This window comes from Oncorhynchus gorbuscha, linkage group LG14 (genome assembly GCF_021184085.1).
Source record: "Oncorhynchus gorbuscha isolate QuinsamMale2020 ecotype Even-year linkage group LG14, OgorEven_v1.0, whole genome shotgun sequence".
NCBI lineage: Eukaryota > Metazoa > Chordata > Actinopteri > Salmoniformes > Salmonidae > Oncorhynchus > Oncorhynchus gorbuscha.
In genome coordinates, this window is record NC_060186.1 from 55,802,667 (window position 1) to 55,826,168 (window position 23,502).

Here is a 23,502-nt window from a genome sequence, read left to right on the forward strand (position 1 = left end):
AGTGTGGCCCTAGTACTCTGTCATATAAACAAATACACATTCCATATGAATATAAAAACACAATGTGTAACATTATGTTCCTTTATTGAATAAGGACAAAACAAAGCAGGTAAACCATCAGCTCCTTTCGAAACTGAAGTCACAGTGACTCTACAAGATGGAAAGCACAGAATATTATACAAAATGATACATACACATTCAAAGTCTGTATATAACATGCATGTCTGCACACTAAAATAAATGCAGGACAAACATCATCAAACAGAGAATGGATACCAGCCTTGTATTATATACCGCACAATCAAAAAATTCGTAAAAAAACAAACCCAAAAAAAACAAATTCCTCTGCCACCACAGGACATATTTAACCAAAATTGAAAGCACACATACTAACTAAAATAATTCAACACATATTGGTCCCTCAGCAGCCGACCACTGTCGTCATCAGGGAAGATTGCCGGATTGTCCCAGTCCATGGCTGGTGGCACTCTGGGGGCCCTCTCCTTCCTCAGGCAGGCCACATTGTGGAGGACAGCACAAGCCACAGTAATATCACATGCCCTAACAGGGCTGACCCTTAATTTGTGAAGGCAGTGAAAGCGTGCCTTCAGGAGGCCAAAGGTCATTTCAACTCTGGCCCTGGTCCTGGCATGGGCATGGTTGTAGGCCTGCTGTGCTTCCTGGGGGTCTGTGAAAGGTGTCAGGAGAAAAGGCTGGCAGCCATACCCCCTGTCTCCCAGCAACACACCAGAGAATTCACCTGTCAACACAAAATCTCATCATTACTACCTTATAAACACAGTGATATTCTTGACACAGCCATGATGGTTATAAATAGGGGTTGTGTGGCTTACCTTGTGATAGATTTCAGAGGCCCGAAAGATTCTGGAGTCATGGACTGAGCCAGGCCATTTTGCCACAACATTGCTGATCACACAGTCAGCATTGCAGACCATCTGAAATCATAAGATGAGGAATATTACACCAATCAATGCACATCACTGGCAATGCAGAGTGTTCGTCAATGGACAATATCAAAAAGTTATGTTCACCTGAACATTAATGCTGTGAAAGGATTTCCTATTCACAAAATCGGCCTCATGGGCACCTGAGGGGGCTTTTATCCTTATGTGTGTGCAGTCCACTGCACCAATGACATTGGGGAAACCTGTCACACAAAATAATGAGTATCCTACTATGTGTTAACAGTTGTCCTGTAATTTGTAGATCCTCTTACCTGCAATCCTATAGAACTCCTCTTTGATGTCACAGAGTCTTCTGTGGCCAGGGAAGGAGATGAAGACATCTGCTAATGCTTTGATAGCCAGACACACACTCCTTATTGTGCGGCAAATTGTGGCCTTGTTCAGCTGTTCTGCATCCCCCACTGAGTACAGGAAGGCTCCACTAGCAAAAAAGCGCAAGGCCACACAAACCATTTGCTCCACACTCAGTGCATGGCTCCGTGCAGTGCGGTGCTTAATCCTGGGACCCAGTAGTCTGCATAGATACCTGATGCCATCTGCAGAAAACCTGTATCTTTCATATAGATGGTCGTCAGGGAAGGCCAGTGGGTCCAACCGGTCCCTGAAGACCCTTTCTCGCCTGAAGGCTCTCCTCAGCAAAGTGCTTCTTCATCCACCACATCTCACACGAATGGGCATGCCATTGTCAGAGCAGAAAGGAACACACAATTTTGGGCCTTCATATAGGCTAGTGGCCACACCTGGTGCTGGGGGGGGTGGGCAAAAGAGGGCGATGCCTTATAACGATGACTTGGTTGTACTGATTGCTGGGAAAATATAAAAAAACTTAGAAAGATGCCACCGTCCTGTGTGCTCACAATAAGAGCTCATATGTCATGGCTCACTTGACTTTACGAGAATATACCTAATTTTTATTTTGAGCTGTGTCATCTTCTTGGAGCTGGGGGAGGAAATACAAATAATGATTAATACATGTGTGTTACAGTTAGCATACAGTGTACATTGAAGGCATATCTCACCTCCCTCTCAAGTTTTTTTATTTCAAGGTCCAGTTTCCTAATTGTCCTCTTTTTTATTTCGGACTCCAGTGCAAGATTTTCCATCTTTTTCTTCTTGTACTGAATGTCTATGTCTGCCAGTTCTATTTGGCGCCGGAGGTGGTTGCCATACAACTTTCTGATAGCTTGTGAGCTCTGTGAACACAATACAATTAGCGCAGCTGGAATTTGGCAGGATGTGGTGTCCTTTTATTAATACGCACTATGTTGCCAGGCTGGTTTTCCCACTGTATAGCATCTGGGTCCTGTAAAAGAAATTAGATTTTTTGATTTTGATGAGGACTCCCCACCATTGTAGAGTAAATAGTACTTTCACAGTCTTACCATGATACCTCATGCCTTCTGGAATCCAGAGAGATGGTCTCCTCCTCATCATCATCGTCTCCATCATGTGCTGTTGCTGCTGCACTGGGGCCTTCACCCTATCACATTTAATCGGATTCATATTGAAGCTAGTAGACAAGACATGCCAGGCCTACAGTATGCCTTTGATGGAGTACTCACTGGATCAGCATCGTCTGGTGCTTGTGCTGGTGGCTCTAACAGGAACACAGTGCTGCCAGACACTGCAAGGCAATAGGTAAACCAAAGTCAGACAGTCCAAATTGATTCAATATGAATGTGGTTGTATCCCATGTAGAGATGGAAGGACATACCTTGAATGAAGCGGGTGGCATCTTGGGAGGAACCTATGCTCGTCTCTTTCCCCCCAGGGATCCCCTCTAAGACGGGCCTGCCTTTATTTAGCTCCAAGGCCATGTCCTCTGCTGGGGTAAGGTCAGCCTTTGGTGACCCACCACCCGTGCCTTGTCTGTGGGTATTCTTTTTCACTGCTAAAACAGTACAGACAATGTGTGAGCAGGCACCTTCTGGGTACAATATATGCTTGTGCTTTGTTAAATATTAGTCAGGGACCATACCATTCTGCAGAATGTTCTTGTATTTGATTTTGACCTGCTGCCATGTCCGTTTTGGCCCGTTCATGTTTAATCTACACACACACACACACACACATTTAATGGAGTCACACTGCAAAAAATTACTTGGTATTTTTGTCTTGTTTTCAGTAAAAATATCAACAACAAAAAACTTAAATAAAGATGTATTTTCTTGATTTGCTAAATGACCTAGCAAAATAAGTATAGTTTAGACAAAAAATATAAACTTTAAGTAAATGTGTGCTTAAAACAAGCAAATAAAAAATCTGTCAATATAATAAAAATTCTCTTGAAATAAGTTTACTTTTTCCATAAACACTTAATTTTAGAAAAGTTCTCGTTTCACTGGCAGATTTTTTTGCTTATTTTCCTAGGTAATTTTGCTCAAGAAAATATTCAAGATGTTTTTTTAGATATTTTTTTTAATACTGAAAACAAGACAAAAATACTAAGTAAGAAAGACATTTTTGCAGTGCAGTGAGCAACCGACCTTGGGTCCTTTGAAAGGCGCTATATAAATTAAAGTGATTATTATTATAGCTCATCTATTTATTCAATTACATTTTATTTATATAGCACTTTTCACAATTGTTTCATTCTGTCAAAGCAGCTTTACATTAATGAAAGCAGGAGAAACACACAAAAAAACGGTGGACAACATAAGAAGCAGAGTACAACCGCTAAGATTAAACCGTACTGAGCGTAGTAACGTTAAATAATAATGTAAGGCTTTAATAATAATTTATCATAGCTTTATACAGTGTGATGGACTTACTTTACACAATTTCACTCATATCTGCAGTGCATTTCAATAAAAAATTTAACCGTTTCATAATTACAGTACAACTGCGTTTTTGGAGATGTGAATTAAATATTTGAATTGTAATTGTGATGTTTCAGCGGAGCGGTGAGTGTGTAATTGTGCACTACTTACGCATTCAGGCGGTCTGCAATACTTTGCCACGCTTTTTCTCTTTGCTTTATCACTGTGGCGGTGTTGCCTTTCTTCTTAATTATATCTTTTACCTCCTCGTATGCCTCCATGAGGATTTGTGCTTCCGACGGGGAAAAGTACGCGGCTCTAGTTGCCATGGTAAATCAGTTAATCTGTGATCTGTGGCGGGGTCTATTTGAGTGAGCCGTGAGCGCGCACCTATCCAGGATTGGTTTCACCTGGTTTAATGAATCCGTGTCTGCTCATCCTGGCTTGGTCTTTGTGCAACCAATTAAGCCTGGACGCACATGTTTTGGCTTCATTGAGCTCAGCTGAGTCATTTATCCCGGATGTCTTAATTCTACTTTTGTGCAACAGGCCCCAGGGCAATCCAACCCTATTGCTGGAGAGCTACCGTCCTGTGGTTTTTGCTCCAACCCTAGTCTAGCACACCTGATTCTAATAATTAGCTAGTTGATAAGAATTAGTTTAATTAAAACTGGAGATGGAGTGAAAATCTACAGGTTAGCTGTCAAGCAAAAGGGTTGGAGAAACCGCAAAACTAATTTGGTGAGTGAAAATGGATCTAGGAAAACATGTTATTCAATATCTTTCGGGTTTTCCAGTAATATTTCCTCAGCACCCGAATGACAAGTTCACAGACAGTTAAAAACAATCTGTCATTTTACTGTAGCATAGCCTTAAAGGATATTAAAGATAGTGTCTGTTGACTTGTCATTTTAATCAGTGCACAAACCACTCACCCAGTTAACTCTATCATCTGAAGCAACCACAGAGCGTTATTTTTCCACAGCGACATCAAAAAGTCCATCTGGAAAGTTAAAAAAAATAAAAAAATTAAGGATGCATAGATACTCATCAGCACACTATTCTGCCTGGTCAGTAGCCTATTTCTATTTTCATCATTGATTTATGCATATGTTGAGAGCGACATGCAGTGGTGGAAAAAGTATCCAATTGTCATACTTGAGTAAAATGTATAGTTACCTTAATCAATAGTTACTCAAGTAAAAGTAAGTCCCCTTGTAAAATACAACTTGAGTAAAAGTATTTGGTTCTAAATTTACTTCAGTATTTAAAGTAAAAGTATAAATCATCTCGAATTCCTTCTAATAAGCAAAGGTGGCACCATTTTCATGTTTTTAAATGTATGGATAGCCAGGGGCCACTCAGACATCAATTACAAAAGAAACATTTGCGTTTAGTGAGTTCACCAGATCAGAGGCAGTAGGGATGACCATGTGTTGTCTTGATAAGTGTGTGAATTGGACCATTTCCTTGTCCTGCTAAGCATTCAATATGTAACGAACTTTGCTGTGTCAGTTAAAATGTGTGGATTATGTGTGGATTAGAATATTTTATTTAGGAATGTAGTGAAGTTGCCATATATATTTATAGTAAAGTACAGATGCCCCAAAAAACTACTTAAGGAGTACTTTAAACTATTTTTACTTAAGTACCTTAGACCACTGGTGACATGTATGTCTGCTACAATGTGTTTTATTTAACTACAGCCACACAATTATCTCAATTTAATGTAAACATGTGTTGTGGCATTTCTGCCATTTGTGTAAGAACTAATTGGTCATAGCCATAGAAAATTTGAAAAATGTCAGTCCAAATGCCGAATTGCATTTGGGGGGTCATTTGAAATGTAATTTTACCTTTCATTGTCACTGCGCTTTAGGAGACTGGTCCAACAAGGGTTGGTGGTGAGTTTTCAGACCCATCCATAATAAACTACTTATGAGCCAGAAAGACATTTGGAAACAACTTGTGATGAATTTGAATAATTTACTGTTTTTTTTTAAAGCTCAGAATCTACAGAATGTGTAGTCTAACAAGTGTTTTATTAACATGCCTTCAAAGTGCAAACAAATGCCCTAGTGTTACTTTGAGTTTCTTTATGAATTTACAACAAATACCCAAACACCATAGTGTTTGTTTATAAAGCCTTTTGTCTGCCATGGATTTGCAAGGTACATACTATCTAGTATGATGCATAATAAGGCAAATAATAACTAGATAATTGCATTTACAGTTGGGAGTACCATGTGGATGAGCCTCCCTGGGTGACTCTGGAGAAGCTGGGCTTCTCTGCAGCGACCATGACAGGTGTGGGGCAAACACTGTTGTGGCATCTACTGTACACAAAAACACCACGTGACAGTCATTACAAAAACCACTGGGTGTCACTGCTGCAACAAGACAGGAGTATTTTCACCATAGTTGGTCAGAATTGTACTACTGCATCACTGTGTTTGATTGGAGGGGTGTCCATGGTCAGTGCTAACTTTGGTGAGGATGTATTTTTTGTATGTCGGTGTCATTTTATTGTTGATAATAGAATATAACGTGGCTACAGTACTGATGTCATAGTGTAACTATAGTGCCTTCAGAAAGTATTCACCCTGCTGGACTTTTTCCAGATTTTATTAGACTGATGGATTTTAAATGGATTTTGTCACTGGCCTACACACAATACCCTATAATGTCAAAGTGGAATTATGTTTTTAGGCATTCTTATAAAATAGCTTAATATTAAAAGCTGAAATGTCTTGAGTCAACTATTCAAGTTATGGCAAGCCTACATGCGTTTAGGAGTCAAGGTTTGCTTAACTTGCATAATTTGCATGGCCTCACCCTGTTTGACTACCTCATCTCTGTACCCCACACAATTTTCTGTAAGGTCCCTCAGTTGAGCTGTGAATTTCAAACCGGTTCAACCATATAGACTAGGGAGGTTTTCCAATGCTTCACAAATAAGGGCACCTATTGGTAGATGATAGATTTTTAAAAATACATTTAAAAAGAGACATAATTACCCCCAGTCACTACAAACATACATGCGTCCTTCCCAATTCCTTTGCCGGAGAAGAAGGAAACCACTTGGGGATATCACCATGAGGACAATGGTGACTTTCAAACAGATTTTAATGACTGATAAGAGAGCTGAGGATGGATCGACAACATTTTAGTTACTCCACAATTATAACCTTTTTGACAGAATGAGAAGGTAGGCTTTACAGATTTTTTTGTCAAATGTGCATGCTGTTTGTCATAAGGCACTAAAGTAACACTGCAAAAAATGTGGCAAAGAAATGAACTTTGTCCTGAGTACAAAGTCTTATGTTTGGGGCAAATTCAACACAACACGTCACTGAGAACCACTCTTCATGTTTTCAAGCATAGTGTTGGCTGTATCATGTTATGGCTATGCTTGTCATTGACAAGGACTAGGGAGTTTTAGGCTGAAAAGAAACCGAATAGAGCTAAGCACAGACAAAATCCTAGAAAAGTTGGTCTGCTTTCCAACTGACACTGGGAAACAAATGCACCTTTCAGCAGGACAATAACTTAAAACACAAGGCTAAATATACACAAGGTGCTTACCAAGAAGACAGTGAATCTTCCTGAGTGGCCTAGTTAGTTTTGACTTGAATCTGCTTGAAAATCTATGGCAAGACATGAAAACGGCTGTCTAGCAATGATGAACAACCAACTTGAAAGAGCTTGAAGAATTAAAAAGAATGTGGAAATGTTGCACAATCCAGGTGGGCAAAGTTCTTAGTCTTACCCAGAAAGACTCACAGCTGTAATCGCTGCCAATGGTGACTCTATGTATTGACGCAGGGGTGTGAATACTTACAGTATGTAGATGAGATTTTCTGTATTTCAATAAATTTGCTAAAATGTTTTTACTTTGTCACTATGTGCTAGTGTGTGTAGATAGGTGAGAAAAAAATATATAATTTGAATTCCGCCTGTATAACAAGGGGTATGAATATACTTTTGAGACATTCAAACAAATTGAACAATGATGTAGCTACATTCACTATTGCACATACAGTCCTCTGTCACTAAATTGTTGGTTGTGACCAATCTTATGTTGCACATTTGGTATCATGTATTTTAAGACATCAGTAAATCACAAAATAAAGTTACCCCAGTTTTTGTGTTATTGTTTTCTCATCTGCTGTTTATTTATGACTGCAATGTTCCAATCTATTGTATTCCTCTTGCATACCAGTGGTAATTGTGTAAAGTGGTTTGTATCAGTGGCCCGAGGCTCTATATGCAGATTTTTTTTTTTACAAGTAGAATTTTACAAGTTTCATGTGAACCTGCCACAGAGTTGAAGGGGGATGTTCATGCTGTTTCTGTCGGTTAAAGTCATCAGAGATGGAATTAAGGTTCACTGGCAAAGTAAGTTTTTTATTATTGGCTGTTTTCTTGCTCTCTCTTCACAGCTCACAATACCAGTCACTGACAGACGTAAACTAGAGATCTTAGCCGATGAGTAACATCCCTTATTTTGCTACAACAGGTCTAAGGTGAGCAAAGTGAGTGTCTGCCTCCCATATTGCTCTGTGCATTTTTCGCAAGCTTCAGATTAATTTACCATTTGTCATCTTCCTTCTGCTGCAGAGGGGAAATGCTTATGGAATCTGAAATAGCCTGGTAGGCTGACCACGACTCCATTTTGCTGATCCCTGCCTACAGACAGAAATTAAAACAAGAGGCTCCCACGCTGAGGTCTGTCCAACGCTGGTCAGACCAAGCTGACTCCACACTCCCAAGACTGCTTCCATCACGTGGACTGGGACATGTTTCGTATTGCGTCAGATGGGAATATTGACGAATACGCTGATTCGGTGTGCGAGTTCATTAGAACGTGCGTCGAAGATGTCGTTCCCATAGCAACGATAAAAACATTCCCTAACCAGAAACCGTGGATTGATGGCAGCATTCGCGTGAAACTGAAAGCGCGAACCACTGCTTTTAATCAGGGCAAGGTGTCTGGCAACATGACTGAATACAAACAGTGCAGCTATTCCCTCCGTAAGGCTATCAAACAAGCTAAGCGTCAGTACAGAGACAAAGTGGAATCTCAATTCAATGGCTCAGACACAAGAGGCATGTGGCAGGGTCTACAGTCAATCACGGACTACAAGATGAAATCCAGCCCAGTCACGGACCAGGATGTCTTGCTCCCAGGCAGACTAAATAACTTTTTTGCCCGCTTTGAGGTCAATACAGTGCCACTGACACGGCCTGCAACGGAAACATGCAGTCTCTCCTTCACTGCAGCCGAGGTGAGTAAGACATTTAAACGTGTTAACCCTCGCAAGGCTGCAGGCCCAGACGGCATCCCCAGCCGCGCCCTCCGAGCATGCGCAGACCAGCTGGCCGGTGTGTTTACGGACATATTCAATCAATCCCTATACCAGTCTGCTGTTCCCACATGCTTCAAGAGGGCCACCATTGTTCCTGTTCCCAAGAAAGCTAAGGTAACTGAGCTAAACGACTACCGCCCCGTAGCACTCACTTCCGTCATCATGAAGTGCTTTGAGAGACTAGTCAAGGACCATATCACCTCCACCCTACCTGACACCCTAGACCCACTCCAATTTGCTTACCGCCCAAATAGGTCCACAGACGATGCAATCTCAACCACACTGCACACTGCCCTAACCCACCTGGACAAGAGGAATACCTACGTGAGAATGCTGTTCATCGACTACAGCTCGGCATTCAACACCATAGTACCCTCCAAGCTCGTCATCAAGCTCGAGACCCTGGGTCTCGACCCCGCCTGTGCAACTGGGTACTGGACTTCCTGACGGGCCGCCCCCAGGTGGTGAGGGTAGGCAACAACATCTCCTCCCCGCTGATCCTCAACACGGGGCCCCACAAGGGTGCGTTCTGAGCCCTCTCCTGTACTCCCTGTTCACCCACGACTGCGTGGCCACGCACGCCTCCAACTCAATCATCAAGTTTGCGGACGACACAACAGTGGTAGGCTTGATTACCAACAACGACGAGACGGCCTACAGGGAGGAGGTGAGGGCCCTTGGAGTGTGGTGTCAGGAAAATAACCTCACACTCAACGTCAACAAAACTAAGGAGATGATTGTGGACTTCAGGAAACAGCAGAGGGAACACCCCCTATCCACATCGATGGAACAGTAGTGGAGAGGGTAGCTAGTTTTAAGTTCCTCGGCATACACATCACAGACAAACTGAATTGGTCCACTCACACTGACAGCGTCGTGAAGAAGGCGCAGCAGCGCCTATTCAACCTCAGGAGGCTGAAAAAAATTTGGCTTGTCACCAAAAGCACTCACAAACTTCTACAGATGCACAATCGAGAGCATCCTGGCGGGCTGTATCACCGCCTGGTACGGCAACTGCTCCGCCCTCAACCGTAAGGCTCTCCAGAGGGTAGTGAGGACTGCACAACGCATCACCGGGGCAAACTACCTGCCCTCCAGGACACCTACACCACCCGTTGTTACAGGAAGGCCATAAAGATCATCAAGGACATCAACCACCCGAACCACTGCCTGTTCACCCCGCTATCATCCAGAAGGCGAGGTCAGTACAGGTGCATCAAAGCTGGGACCGAGAGACTGAAAAACAGCTTCTATCTCAAGGCCATCAGACTGTTAAATAGCCACCACTAACATTGAGTGGCTGCTGCCAACACACTGTCATTGACACTGACCCAACTCCAGCCATTTTAATAATGGGAATTGATGGAAATGATGTAAATATATCACTAGCCACTTTAAACAATGCTACCTTATATAATGTTACTTACCCTACATTATTCATCTCATATGCATATGTATATACTGTACTCTACAACATCGACTGCATCCTTATGTAACACATGTATCACTAGCCACTTTAACTATGCCACTTTGTTTACTTTGTCTACACACTCATCTCATATGTATATACTGTACTTTTTCTACTGTATGCTGTTCTGTACCATCACTCATTCATATATCCTTATGTACATGTTCCTTATCCCCTTACACTGTGTATAAGACAGTAGTTTTGGAATTGTTAGTTAGATTACTTGTTGGTTATCACTGCATTGTCGGAACTAGAAGCACAAGCATTTCGCTACTCTCGCATTAACATCTGCTAACCATGTGTATGTGACAAATAAAATTTGATTTGATTTTTGATTTTAGGCTATTTCTCAGAGGGGATCATAACCTGAGCATGTTAGTGAGATCCGTGCAACAGACTCAGATCAACAGCACTGACACACATTTACCCCACCAGACATGCCACCAGGGGGTGTTTTTACAGTTAAAAAAAAATTAAAATGCCTCTCTCCCATGTGACATACGTGTGTGTACTGACATGTACAGTGCATTTGGAAAGTATTCAGACCCTTTGACTTTTTTCATATTTCACAGCCTTATTCCAAAATGGATTATATATATTTTTTTTTGCTTATCTACACACAATACCCCATAATGACAAAACAAAAACTTTTTTTTAGACTTATGAAAATGTATTAAAAACAAAATGGAAATATTACATTTACATAAGTATTCAGACCCTCGACTCAGTACTTTTGTTGAAGCACCCTTTGACAGCAATTACAGCCTCGAGTCTGCTTGGGTATGACGATACAACCTTGGCACACCTGTATTTGGGGTTTCTCCCATTCTTCTCTGCAGATCATCTCAACCTTTGTAAGGTTGGATGGGAGCGTCGCTGCACAGCAATTTTCAGGTCTCTCCAGAGATGTTCAATCAGGTTCAAGTCCAGGCTCTGGTTGGGCCACTCAAGGACATTCATTGACTTGTCCCGAAGCCACTCCTGCATTGTCTTGGTTGTGTGCTTAGGGTCGTTGTCCTGTTGGATGGTGAACCTCATAACTGAGGAACCTGTAAACAGAGTTAGGGTAATGTGGCTGTATTGTTTTTAATGAGGTCACAACCATGAAACAAAATGGACTGGGTCGTAACTGGCTTCTCTACTGACCATTTCCACATTCTCCCGAATAGGAATATTGTTCAATTCTCAAATTCTGGGATGTAGTAGAATTTGTTCTACTGTGACCCCCTCTCTCCCATATTGCATGGTCAGGGAGACTGTCTCTGCAAGGAATTTACTAAATGGTTGCAAAGTCAAACTGTAAAGTCAAAAATTAATGAGTCTACCCACAGGGCGAAGACATCAGGGCCCATATTCACAAAGCGTCTCAGAGTGATAAACCAGGATCAATTTACTTTTTTTAGATCCTAATTAATATGATTATATGGACAGTGTTGACATGATCTTAAATCAGCACTCCTACCCTGACACACTTTGTGAATATGAGCCAATTGATTGATATTCTTTGGAGAGACTGCATGTTCTTCAGGTGTGAGGAAAATGGGTTTGTTTGCATATTCGATCAACATGATGATGCAAGAAATCCTTATCTAATGATTGTGAGAAGCAAACCGGGTCTGGAATGCAGGTCCCCGCACCATGTGTACATAACAGGCCGACTTTCTCTTAGAAATCAAGGTGTTCAGCTAGTAATTTACTAATGCAATTATTTTTGAGTATTTGAAGGGTACATTTTTCCACTTGGTCATGGACTGGAAAACCCTAGGACCAGACTCATAATTTTCTGTGCAAACCAAAATGTTGTGTGCCTTCAAATGCACGATTCAGAAACAAGCATAACAGTCTATAATAATGCTCAAATCCACAAGTTGGCAAAGAAAAGGAGAAAAAGATAGATGCGACAATTGATTCACCATACCATGATGTACTGTAAAATAATCTGAGTCAGTGTTTATAGCGTACTTAGTATTCTAGTGAGAGATTTATTAGATAATTCACCCTCAGGACTATCATGGCAAACTGAACATTGTGTCTCTGAGTGGCGTTTTCCATTTCAATACTGAAGGGATTGTGCAACCTGAGGTCGCTTCTTACAGATGACAGGCGCCATGGCTCCACATGGCCAGGTGAGTTTCAGTTGGACCTGTGCCATAGGGACTGGGTGTCAGCATAAATTAGTCCACGTCCACATTAGTCCACGTCATTTCAACGTGGATAATTGGGTAATATTTGGTTGAGAAATTGATCAATGAGATCACAACCTGTATTCATCCACTCAAAGATATCCAAAAGTTAGTTGAATATCCAATGGATTATCACTATGCTTTCAACCATCTAAAAGCACAACCAAATTCCAATGGAAAAACAATGTCAGTTTTTTGATTTAGTTGTCACCCAAATGTCTGTCACTGTGTTTTCAACCATTTTTAAAAGCACAGCAAAGTTCAAATGAGAATACAATGTCAGATATTTTGTTTATTTATACAACAGATTAATATGTTATCACTGTGCTTGATCTAATAGCAAATGGCCTGAATTGCAGTTGAGATTACATTAAAAGTACATGGTGAAAGTGATCAATGCCGTTCGAGACTGCGCAAATTATTACAGCAATTGTTGAGACCTCCACAGACCTGCGATGACCTATGCATGCTATCTTGAACATGCATGCTTTATATGATTACATAAGGAGAAAGTTACACTGAGTGTACAAAAACATGATGAACTCTTTCCATGAAATAGACTGACCAGGTGAAAGATATGATTCCTGATTGATGTCACTTGTTAAATCCACTTCAATCAGTGTAGATGAAGTGGAGGAGACAGGTTAAAGAAGGATTTTTAACCCTTGAAACAATTAAGACAAGGATTGTGGGTGTGACCTTCAGAGGGTGAATGGGCAAGACATATCCTGTTCAAAGGCACTTAGATATGGTAGTAGGTGCCAGGCGCACTGGTTTGTGTCAAGAACTGCAATGCTGCTGGATTTTTCACGCTCAACAGTTTCCCGTGTATATCAAGAATGGTTCACACCCCAAAGGACATCCAGCCAACTTGGGAAGAATTGGAGTATTGCATTGGCCAGCATACCCGTGGAACGCTCCCTGTGGATTCACTTCTCCATCTCAAACAAAAAACAAAGTTAAAGAATAGGTTTTATTTGATTTAGTCCTTTACCTTAACTTTGTTTCTTGGCTAATATGGAGACATGAATCCAACATATAAACGATTAATTTGTAGACAAACTGGAATGAAAGCCGGACTAAGTCAGAGCTTGAAACCCTAGGCCTACTGTATTGTTTATTTTTCGTTGAATTTAAAAAATAGCTGTTGATTACATTGCAAATGCTATATAGCCCTAAATGGCATCATTCATGATACTTGAGGGATAAAGTATGGTCACATTTCATATGCTCTGTTAAACCTACTGTTATGAATGACTTTGATAGCAACAGTGAATATATTTTGTTTTACCTAAAGATTGCTCAACAATCATTCTCACAATAGCAAATTGGTAATAGTCAACGACAAATATCATAGCTACGCAGGGCTGGGCTTGGTTAAAAATCTGGATGAGAGACCAAAAGATAGTTGTAGATACATTTTCCAGTAGGAGGTGCTGTCCAGTCTATTGTTTGTTGATTTCTGATAGTGTATATAATGTTAAAAATCTGACGTTGTTTTAAACATAAATTCATAAAAACATAAATTCATATCCCAAGATGGCATAGCAGTCAGACGTCCTTTGTCCTTGTCTTGTCGTGTCCCATATACATATATATATATATATATACATACAAACCTTTCTTCGCATATCTTTTATACATTTTATTTTCCAAAATGTTACGGATCCCTTTTGGCCCGACAGTCTAGGGGGGATGGTAATGAGACCCGTAACATAACTCATGCAAATTATTATTGTGACAAAGTAAAAGTGTGCACGAAATAACCACGACAACAGAAATCTACCGTCAAACTCTAGGTTTATTTATAAACACACGGTAATGGGGGGGAGCAGGAAAAGGGGCTGAGCTGGACCCAAGGAAAGAAACAATAAATATACAAAAACACACCCCTAAGCTAGACTAGTCTACTTTAACAACAACTAACTAACTAACCAAAAATACAGTGGGTGGTCCGCCCAGTTCTAACTAGTGTATTTAACGAAGTTCACCTACGGGTAGTGTATGCCCATGGGCGACTTGTCTTGGTTTCCCCCTTTTCCCACCAGCAACAAACAAACACCATAACCAAAATCAATACTCACAGGTGATGACAAAGTGCTATGAGGTGCTTAAACAAAAGAGAGGTTAAGACATAAAGCGAGAGTGAAACACAGAGACCTACAGACATGGCATTTACAGAGAGATTGAGCTGAGCTGAGCTGAGCTCATGAACAAACAAATGATGGGGTTTTTAAACCATGGGGAAGGAACTGTGATAGGTCAGGAAATAGGAGGAGGTGGGTCTTCTGATTGATGATTGATTGTTGACTGATTGGGGAGTGATGATTTTCACCTGTGAGGGGAGAAGGAGAGAAAAGAAACACACACACAGGATACACACACACACAGGATAACTGTATCCGTAACACAAAAACTCAACTCCAAAACACTCTCCTGCAACCCACCTCATTAATTTAAAAAAAAGAAAGAAAAGGTATCATTTACCTCAAATCTGAAATCCACAATAAAAGCTAGCCAGAAGCTAGCCAGTTTACTGGCTAACGTTAGTATTCAGCTAACCACTGTTTGTGGTCATCAGCTATCCTTTAGCTCGAAAATCTATCGCCAGTTTTGTACAACGTGACTCAGACCAGAACATACCGGATCTATTTCTATCCAACTTTTCAGGGAAGCTAGAAACCAATATACACAAGCAGTTAGAAAAGCAAAGGCTAGCTTTTTCAAGCAGAAATTTGCTTCCTGCAACACAAACTCAAAAAGGTTCTGGGACACTGTAAAGTCCATGGAGAATAAGAACACCTCCTCCCAGCTGCCCACTGCACGGAAGATAGCAAACACTGTCACCACCATTAAATCCACTATAATTGAGAATTTCAATAAGCATTTTTCTAGGGCTGGCCAGGCTTTCCACCTGGCTACCCCTACCCCGGTCAAAAGCATTGCACCCCCCCACAGCAACTCGCCCAAGCCTTCCCCATTTCTCCTTCTCCCAGTCAGCTGATGTTCTGAAAGAGCGGCAAAATCTGGACCCCTACAAACCAGCCGGGCTAGACAATATGGACCCTTTCTTTCTAAAATGATCTGCCGAAATTGTTGCCACCCCTATTTACTAGCCTGTTCAACCTCTCTTTCGTGTCGTCTGAGATTCCTAAAGATTGGAAAGCAGCTGCGGTCATCCCCCTTTTCAAAGTGGGGGACACTCTTGACCCAAACTGCTACAGACTATCCTACCCTGCCTTTCTAAGGTCTTTGAAAGCCAAGTCAACAAACTGATTACCGACCATTTCGAATCCCACCATACCTTCTCCGCTATGCAAAATGGTTTCAGAGCTGGTCATGGGTGCACCTCAGCCACACTCAAGGTCCTAAACGATATCTTAACCGCCCTCGATAAGAACCAATACTGTGCAGCCGTATTCATTGACCTGGCCAAGGCTTTCGACTCTGTTAATCACCACATCCTCATCGGCAGACTCGACAGCCTTGGTTTCTCAAATGATTGCCTTGCCTGGTTCACCAGTTACTTCTCTGATTTCAGCGTGTCAAATCGTAGGGTCTGTTGTCCGGGCCTCTGGCAGTCTCTATGGGGGTGCCACAGGGTTCAATTTTTGGACCGACTCTCTTCTCTGTATACATCAATGATGTCACTCTTGCTGCTGTTGAGTCTCTGATCCACCTCTACGCAGACGACACCCTTCTTTGGACACTGTGTTAACAACCCTCCAGGCGAGCTTCAATGCCATACAACTTTCCTTCCGTGGCCTCCAATTGCTATTAAATACAAGTAAAACTAAATGCATGATGTTCAACCGATCGCTGCCTGCACCTGCCCGCCTGTCCAACATCACTACTCTGGACGGCTCTGACTTAGAATATGTGGACAACTATAAATACCTAGGAGTCTGGCTAGACTGTAAACTCTCCTTCCAGATTCCTTTCACAATATCCAATCATTACAGACCAAGTCAAGCTGAATTTGTTTACTGTATTTATGAATCATCGAGCTGGGGTGGCACACACATAATTACAAGGTGTCTGTATGCATAAAACAACAGGATATTCCATCTCATTTTCATATTCTAGACTTAAGATCCTTTGATTGCTGTTTATACACTACAGGCAGGATGTCCTCCCTAGCAAACCTCACCAAACATCTTACTCATTCTATTTCTGTAGTGTTATATCAAACTAGAGTATTCTGACTTGCTCCATGCATCCCATACTTAGGTTAATGATACACTGGGTGCCGATAGCAGCCACGATGCAATATGATTCATAATAGATTCTCCACAGTTTTTGTTGTATTCCACATTTGACAGATAGGAGCAGTTATGTTTATTTTTAGAGAAAATCTCAGAGGGAAAATGTTTACATAAACAGTGATGTAAATAGTGAATTGACTAAAATAGATATTTGTTTTTGAGTATTTTGTGGTGAATGCCTGGTGATCAGAAGGTAGTGAGGGATTTTTATTTGCCCCCCCCAATCCCACCCCTTCCTATACATGTACAGTAGACCTAAGTAAGTTCCATTGGAAAACCCACACCCTATAGGAAGAGATGCTTTGGCTTCTTCCCCAGGAATTCACCAACCCATAGGGCAAGTGATACAGTAACATCTATCACTGCCCCCTTTCCCTACCTAACTTGAAGAAACGCAAGCAGTGTAGAGTTCACATGAGCGTCACGCTTCTACAATACATTCATTTAAGTCATTTAGCAGACGCTCTTATCCAGAGCGACTTACAATAAAAGGTGATCCTCATTTCTACAGCTTATTTGGACTAGAGAACTACCCGAGAGAAGATAGTCACAGACACACAGAAAGAGATTCATCAAGGGGGAGGGACTGGAGGTTTATCACTTCATACAAACGCCCCACAGACACAGGTGAGCTGATAAGGCTGTCCGGGGCGCTCATTCAAACACAGAACGTCTGGAGAGCTGTGTGTTCTAACCCAACCGAGAAGAGTGAAATATATTGAGTGAGCATAAAGTTGCCTCAGGATATAAAGACAGACACAGGTAAACTTTCAAGACTTTTAAGCAATAAGTGAATGAACGCCATGCTTTAGAAAGAAAGGTGCTATCTAGAACCTAAAAGGGTTATTCTGTTGTTCCGATAGGAGAACGCTTTGAAGAACCCTTTTTGGTTCCAGGCAGAACCCTTTTTGTTTTCAGGTAGAACTCTTTTTGGTTCCAGGTCGAACCCTTCCACAGGGGGTTCTACATGGAACCTAATAGGGTTCTACCTAGAGCCAAAAAGGGGACAGCCGAAGCGTGTACAGTAAAGGTTTTTCCTCACTACAACTTGATCAAACGGTGTGGCCTATACATGGCTTCAGTTAGTGGTTACCGTGTTGACTTTGTCAGTGGAACAACTAACTTTCCAAAGAAAGTGTTTATTTTAATCTGGAAACAGCATAACAAGTTGTCAGTCCTACTGTATTTGAATCATACCAGCCACCTCAGCTTACCTGAGGCAGTATCTGACACAGTGTCCTCATAGCTGCAGTAAGTAACTAACCACTATCAAATATCCCGATCTCTGAGAAACCTTTAAAAGCCACATACAAATCTTAGATAAATAATTGAGTCTCCATTGGAGCTAATTTGTTGAGGATCCATAATTGGAACTATCATGAATTTTGTTGAATCTTGTACTAACTGTACAGAACTGTACAACTTGGATTTCTGCATTGTCTGAAAGATAGGGAGAATTCCTTAAAAGCAGCATATTTGGGGGGGGGGGGGGTGACTAACAATACAAGCAAGACAACATAACCTTCACATTTTAGGCAAATTAACAAAGTCCCTAACCAGTTTGTCTTCCAGTAAATGTTTTCCTTAGAATTCCCAACTGTTGTTCCATTACAGGTATATGAATAAGAAACACTAACCTTGGGGGGGAAAAGATGATCTTTCCAATCTTTAATCTGAGTGAAATGTGGAACTACCAGTTAGAACAAGCCATGATTGCAACACATCTCAAAAGTTCAAGCAGCTTTAGACACATATGGTGTGAACCAGTGGAGGCTGCTGAGGGGAGTACGGCTCATAATAATAGCTGGAACGGCGCAAATGGAATGGCATCAAACACATGGAAACTTCAGCCATTACCAAGAGCCTGTCCTTCCCAATTAAGGTGCCACCAACCTCCTGTGGTGTGAATGATGACATTGAGTGAAATCAAATCTCATGTAATCATAGCAACAGTCAAATAAAAAAAATGTTTTTTTTATGCTTTAAAGTAATAAAAGCAAGCCTTCAAGATTACTTATTAACAAACTAAGGTGCCCCAGTGTTCACGTTCCAGTACAAGAGGTCAGAGGAGGCTGGTGGGAGGAGCTTTAGGATCAATGTAATGGCTGGCATGGAATCAATGGAACGGAGTCAAACACGTTATTTCCATGTGTTTTGAGTGTTTGGTACCCTTCCATTGTTTCCATTGCAGCCATTAACATTGAGCCCCATCCTCCTACAGCTCCTCCCACCAGCCTCCTCTGTACGAGGTTGTTTAGACTTTTCCCTCTATGAGACAATTAATTCAACATTTTTTTAAGCCTCAACTCTTACTAGATTAACCTTTGTGCAGCAAGCTATGTGTGTGAAGTTAGAAGAGTATTACAGTGTGTTTGCTTTGACATGCACAATAAAAACTGGTTCCTATATTATACAGTCACTGCTGCATGAACCAGTCCATAAATGGACCCATCTCAACCTGGAATTCAAGGTCATGGCAATTGTGGCAAATTTGAGCAAAGGTTGGAATTTGGGGTGTATCTATGAAATGCCAAAATGAAAAATAAAACTATGGAATGATTGTGGCAATTGTGGCAAATTTTAGCAAAGGTTGGAATTTGGGGTGTATCTATGAAATGCCAAAATGAAAAATAAAACTATGGAATGATTATCATATAATTACAAATGAGTTTTCTCTATCTATTTTGTTTGTCCTCACAATTTCAGAGTTGCCTAAAGGCCAACTAGACCCTTCAACTGAGTGACCTTGAACTCACTAACTGACGTTACCCACAATCAAGTCAATGCCTCTGAAGAATGCCCTGTACTTAAAATCGGCCACGATGCGCTGGCCCCGCAAGCAGAAGCGCCGTGAGCTTCTGTCAGTCAACATGATCAGCCTACCACTGGGCGACTTCCGTCACCTCTCCCACATCGGATTGGATGCCCACGGTGATACCTTCGGCGACCTCGCAGCCTTTCACCGGACTGGTAGTCTCATCCTCCACAGCTCTCAAAGCCACCAGGACCTCTACTGCAAAGGGACCTCCCCAGCCCCACCCAAGCCCCCACGACTCCTCAGCCCAGAAGAGATGGATGCACAGTCCGCCGAAGCCAGAACCCTTCCCCAGGCTTTCAGGCACAATAAGTGCAACTCCCTGCCTTTACTGGATGATGTGGAGGTGGTGGAGCATGACGGGTTGTACCAACGAGAGGAGGTAAAGCAGGAGCAAGAAGAGGAGGGAAGGTTAACTATGGGTCCGGATGGATTTGAATTGAATGCGGCCCCCCAGCAGGTTCCTTGTCCCCTAGTGGAGGCCTCTCCAGTGGTCGAGGAAGACTCATCTTTTGCCCTGAACCTTGACCTGGGGCCATCCATACTAGAAGATGTCCTGCAGGTGATGGACCAGCTTTACCAGTGAGACTTTGAGAAGGGTGCCCCTCATACCTATGATTGTAATATATTTTGTCTTAAGGGCCTTTCAAGAAACCCAAGACACTGTACCAGACACTATACATAGGGAGAACTCCAAACTCCTTCGTTTCTAATGGGAATTGAAAGAGGTTGTGCCATGGATGGACAAATGGGCTGAATCATTGTCAATTGTCAGGATGCTAATTGGCACAATTGTTTTCAATTACTGCCTACATAGAGGACAGATTGTGTAATATTTCCTTCTTTTGGATGCAATATTATATAATTAGAGGGATGTGTCATATCTGGGTCAACGCATTGGACATTTACCCTTCTCAGGTGAAAGCTCTGTGAGCCAATGACACCACTCCACCTGGGTCATGTGACCTAATGACAGACAATGTCACATATTTGTATCTAGAGGAGACATGTTGTGAAAGGGAAGAAAGACAGACTGTAAACTATGAGACAGGGCTGTGAGACAGACATTTATGACTGAAGCTTGTCTGACAACTTCTGTGGTGAAACACTGAAAGAACACTGGTTGCTAATGAGAACTAGCTCTCCCATAGTATATAAGTCAGCTACAGTATGACTCACTCAAGTGTATACGTATAGACCTATCTCTTGTTTTTCTTACCAAGTACTCAAGGGGAAAGTTCACTAACAAACCTTTATGAATATACTACTGTATACGTCTTTATGACATGGTTTATGGCTTGACTGTGAATAGTATCAGTCTATAAAAGTTTCTTCAGAAAAGCAAAGATCACCAACAATCCTTTTCCCATATCATAATCTGTTAGACTAAAGTGGAGCATGAACTCTGCCCAGCACAATGAAAGCACATTGTGTTTAAACTCTATAGAATAAGCTTTCATTTGTGAAATAAAAAACAGAAAGGTAAGATAGTGCTTACTATTTGCATCTGAGCCACTTTATTCTTGAACATCACTGCTTCCTCCTGGTGGCCCATCTTGTAACAACTATCACATCCATTTGTCTTTCTACACCACCTGAAGGAGATATTTCACAGCCTTATATTGGCTGGTATGTGCATCTTCAGTACTTCATGGTCCAATGGGTCAATGTCCATTATTTAAATATATTCGTTTTATAAATATCCCTCAAGCTTTTTGACAGAAACTATCAAGAATAATCCAGAGCAAATTACAGTTGAGTACCTAATTGTTTTACTTGTTTTTACTAGGGACCACAACGCTACTTTGCCCCATAACAAATATACATTTAATACGGTCTATAGTCAGTATGGCCATCCATGTTATTATTATGCTTTATTTATTTATCACACTCATTTCACTCCCTGTATCCTATGTAATATCCTCCATTTTGTTCCCTCGACTCTTGGGATTCATGCGATCTCAACAATGGGACTGAGGCACAACCACCCCAATTATTGTGTTCTGCATCTGTGTGAGAGAACATGAATCAGCTTGTTGTCTGTGGAAAATACACTGTGTTTACCCACAGCAAACCCATTCAAATACACGGCTGTTCTCAACAAGTCCGCCTTTTTGAGCAGACTCTCCTTCACAGGCTTGGTAGAAGCCTGGGCACGGCATAGGTTGTCAGAAAACCGACGCTGTTCCAAAAACATCCGTTGTGAATGTTGACATGGCCATTTTATTGGAATAATTCATCCAGGCTACTGTCTCATGGGTTGGCTTAAATAAAGGTAACTGATGAAGGGTTATTGTACAGTTTTATTGACTCATTGTATTGGTCACATACACATGGTCAGCAGATGTTAATGTGAGTGCAGTGAAATGCTTGTGGTTCTACTTCCGACAGTCCAGTAATATGTAACAAGTAATCTAGGAATTCCACAACAACTACCTAATACACACAAATCTAAAGGGATGGAATAAGAATATGTACATATACATACTGTATGGATGAGCGATGGCCGAGCGGCATAGGCAAGATGGAATAGATGGTATAAGATACAGTTGAAGTTGGAAGTTTACATACACCTTAGCCAAATACATTTAAACTCAGTTTTTCACAATTCCTGACATTTAATCCTAGTAAAGATTCCCTGTCTTAGGTCAGTTAGGATCACCACTTTATTTTAAGAATGTGAAATGTCAGAATAATAGTAGAGAGAATGATTCATTTCAGCTTTTATTTCTTTCATCACATTCCCAGTGTGTCAGAATTTTGGCCCATTCCTCCTGACAGAGCTGGTGTAATTGAGTCAGGTTTGTAGGCCTTGCTTGCACACGTTTTTTCAGTTCTGCCCACACATTTTCTACAGGATTGTGGTCAGGGCTTTGTGATGGCCACTCCAATACGTTGACTTTGTAGTCCTTAAAACCATTTGCCACAACTTTGGAAGAATGCTTGGGGTCATTGTCCATTTGGAAGACCCATTTGCGACCAAGCTTTAACTTCCTGACTGATGTCTTGAGATGTTGCTTCAATATATTGTGGAAGGACCACCAGAGGGCAGGCTGGGCTCACGGATAGTAGCCCAAAAAGGCATGGGAGACAAGGTAACCAGAGGCAATTAAGCACAGCTGATGGTACTAATGACATACTCTCCTTCCCCTATAAGAGAGAGAATGGAACCAGCAGAGAGGGGGAAACTATCTCTGGAAGATGGCCACTGAGAGAGAGGAGCTATCCAGGAAGAACCACTAAGACAGTGACCATCCTGTGACTTTTGTTGTAGTTTAAAGATAATCCTATTGTGTTCCTGTTTCATCTGGAGAAGAAGATGTATGATTTTCCTTGGAAGATTTTCAATGATTATGTTGGAGTGTTTGTGTTGACCAAATGCCCTCAATAGAGAACGGTGTTCAATCAAGAAACCCTACTCCTGACTCGTTTATTCCACCTTCCCACTTTAGAGTTACGCCCAATTACTTGGTCCGCTTGTAACGGATGTGAAACGGCTAGCTTAGTTAGCGGTGTGCGCTAAATAGCGTTTCAATCGGTTACATCACTTGCTCTGAGACCTTGAAGTAGTAATTCCCCTTGCTCTGCAAGGCCTTTGTGGAGCGATGGGTAACGATGCTTCGTGGGCGACTGTTGTGGATGTGTGCAGAAGGTCCC

At 41.5% G+C, this 23,502-nt stretch overlaps 2 protein-coding genes and 1 long non-coding RNA gene across 7 annotated transcripts; 2 read left to right on the forward strand and 1 right to left on the reverse strand.

Annotated features, from left to right (window-relative positions):
- Nucleotides 1-337: 337 nt before the first annotated feature.
- On the reverse strand, nucleotides 338-4,172 carry LOC123995152. 4 transcript variants are annotated; one of them, XM_046298541.1, is made up of 11 exons: nucleotides 3,917-4,172; nucleotides 2,965-3,035; nucleotides 2,701-2,877; nucleotides 2,549-2,610; nucleotides 2,377-2,466; nucleotides 2,248-2,289; nucleotides 2,006-2,179; nucleotides 1,891-1,926; nucleotides 1,238-1,792; nucleotides 855-956; nucleotides 338-760 (listed from the first exon to the last, which is right to left on the reverse strand). In XM_046298541.1, the coding sequence occupies exons 1-8, from the start codon at nucleotides 4,072-4,074 to the stop codon at nucleotides 1,891-1,893; spliced, it is 810 nt and encodes a 269-aa protein (XP_046154497.1). In that variant the 5' UTR covers nucleotides 4,075-4,172; the 3' UTR covers nucleotides 338-760; nucleotides 855-956; nucleotides 1,238-1,792. The 4 variants fall into 4 exon arrangements, with proteins under 4 accessions (XP_046154497.1, XP_046154498.1, XP_046154499.1 ...); XM_046298542.1 differs by adding an exon at nucleotides 1,053-1,168 and having other exon boundaries at nucleotides 1,238-1,926; XM_046298543.1 differs by lacking the exon at nucleotides 2,248-2,289 and having other exon boundaries at nucleotides 1,238-1,926.
- A 254-nt stretch (nucleotides 4,173-4,426) lies between these two features.
- Nucleotides 4,427-6,527, forward strand: LOC123994581. The gene is made up of 3 exons (XR_006831672.1): nucleotides 4,427-4,486; nucleotides 5,625-5,649; nucleotides 5,979-6,527. It is a non-coding gene; the product is annotated as an uncharacterized LOC123994581 (long non-coding RNA).
- Nucleotides 6,528-17,570: 11,043 nt separating this feature from the next.
- Nucleotides 17,571-22,138, forward strand: LOC123995158 (cdc42 effector protein 3-like). 2 transcript variants are annotated; one of them, XM_046298552.1, is made up of 2 exons: nucleotides 17,571-17,657; nucleotides 19,737-22,138. In XM_046298552.1, the coding sequence occupies exon 2, from the start codon at nucleotides 19,814-19,816 to the stop codon at nucleotides 20,429-20,431; it is 618 nt and encodes a 205-aa protein (XP_046154508.1). In that variant the 5' UTR covers nucleotides 17,571-17,657; nucleotides 19,737-19,813; the 3' UTR covers nucleotides 20,432-22,138. The 2 variants fall into 2 exon arrangements, with proteins under 2 accessions (XP_046154508.1, XP_046154507.1); XM_046298551.1 differs by having other exon boundaries at nucleotides 17,654-17,792.
- Nucleotides 22,139-23,502: the final 1,364 nt, after the last annotated feature.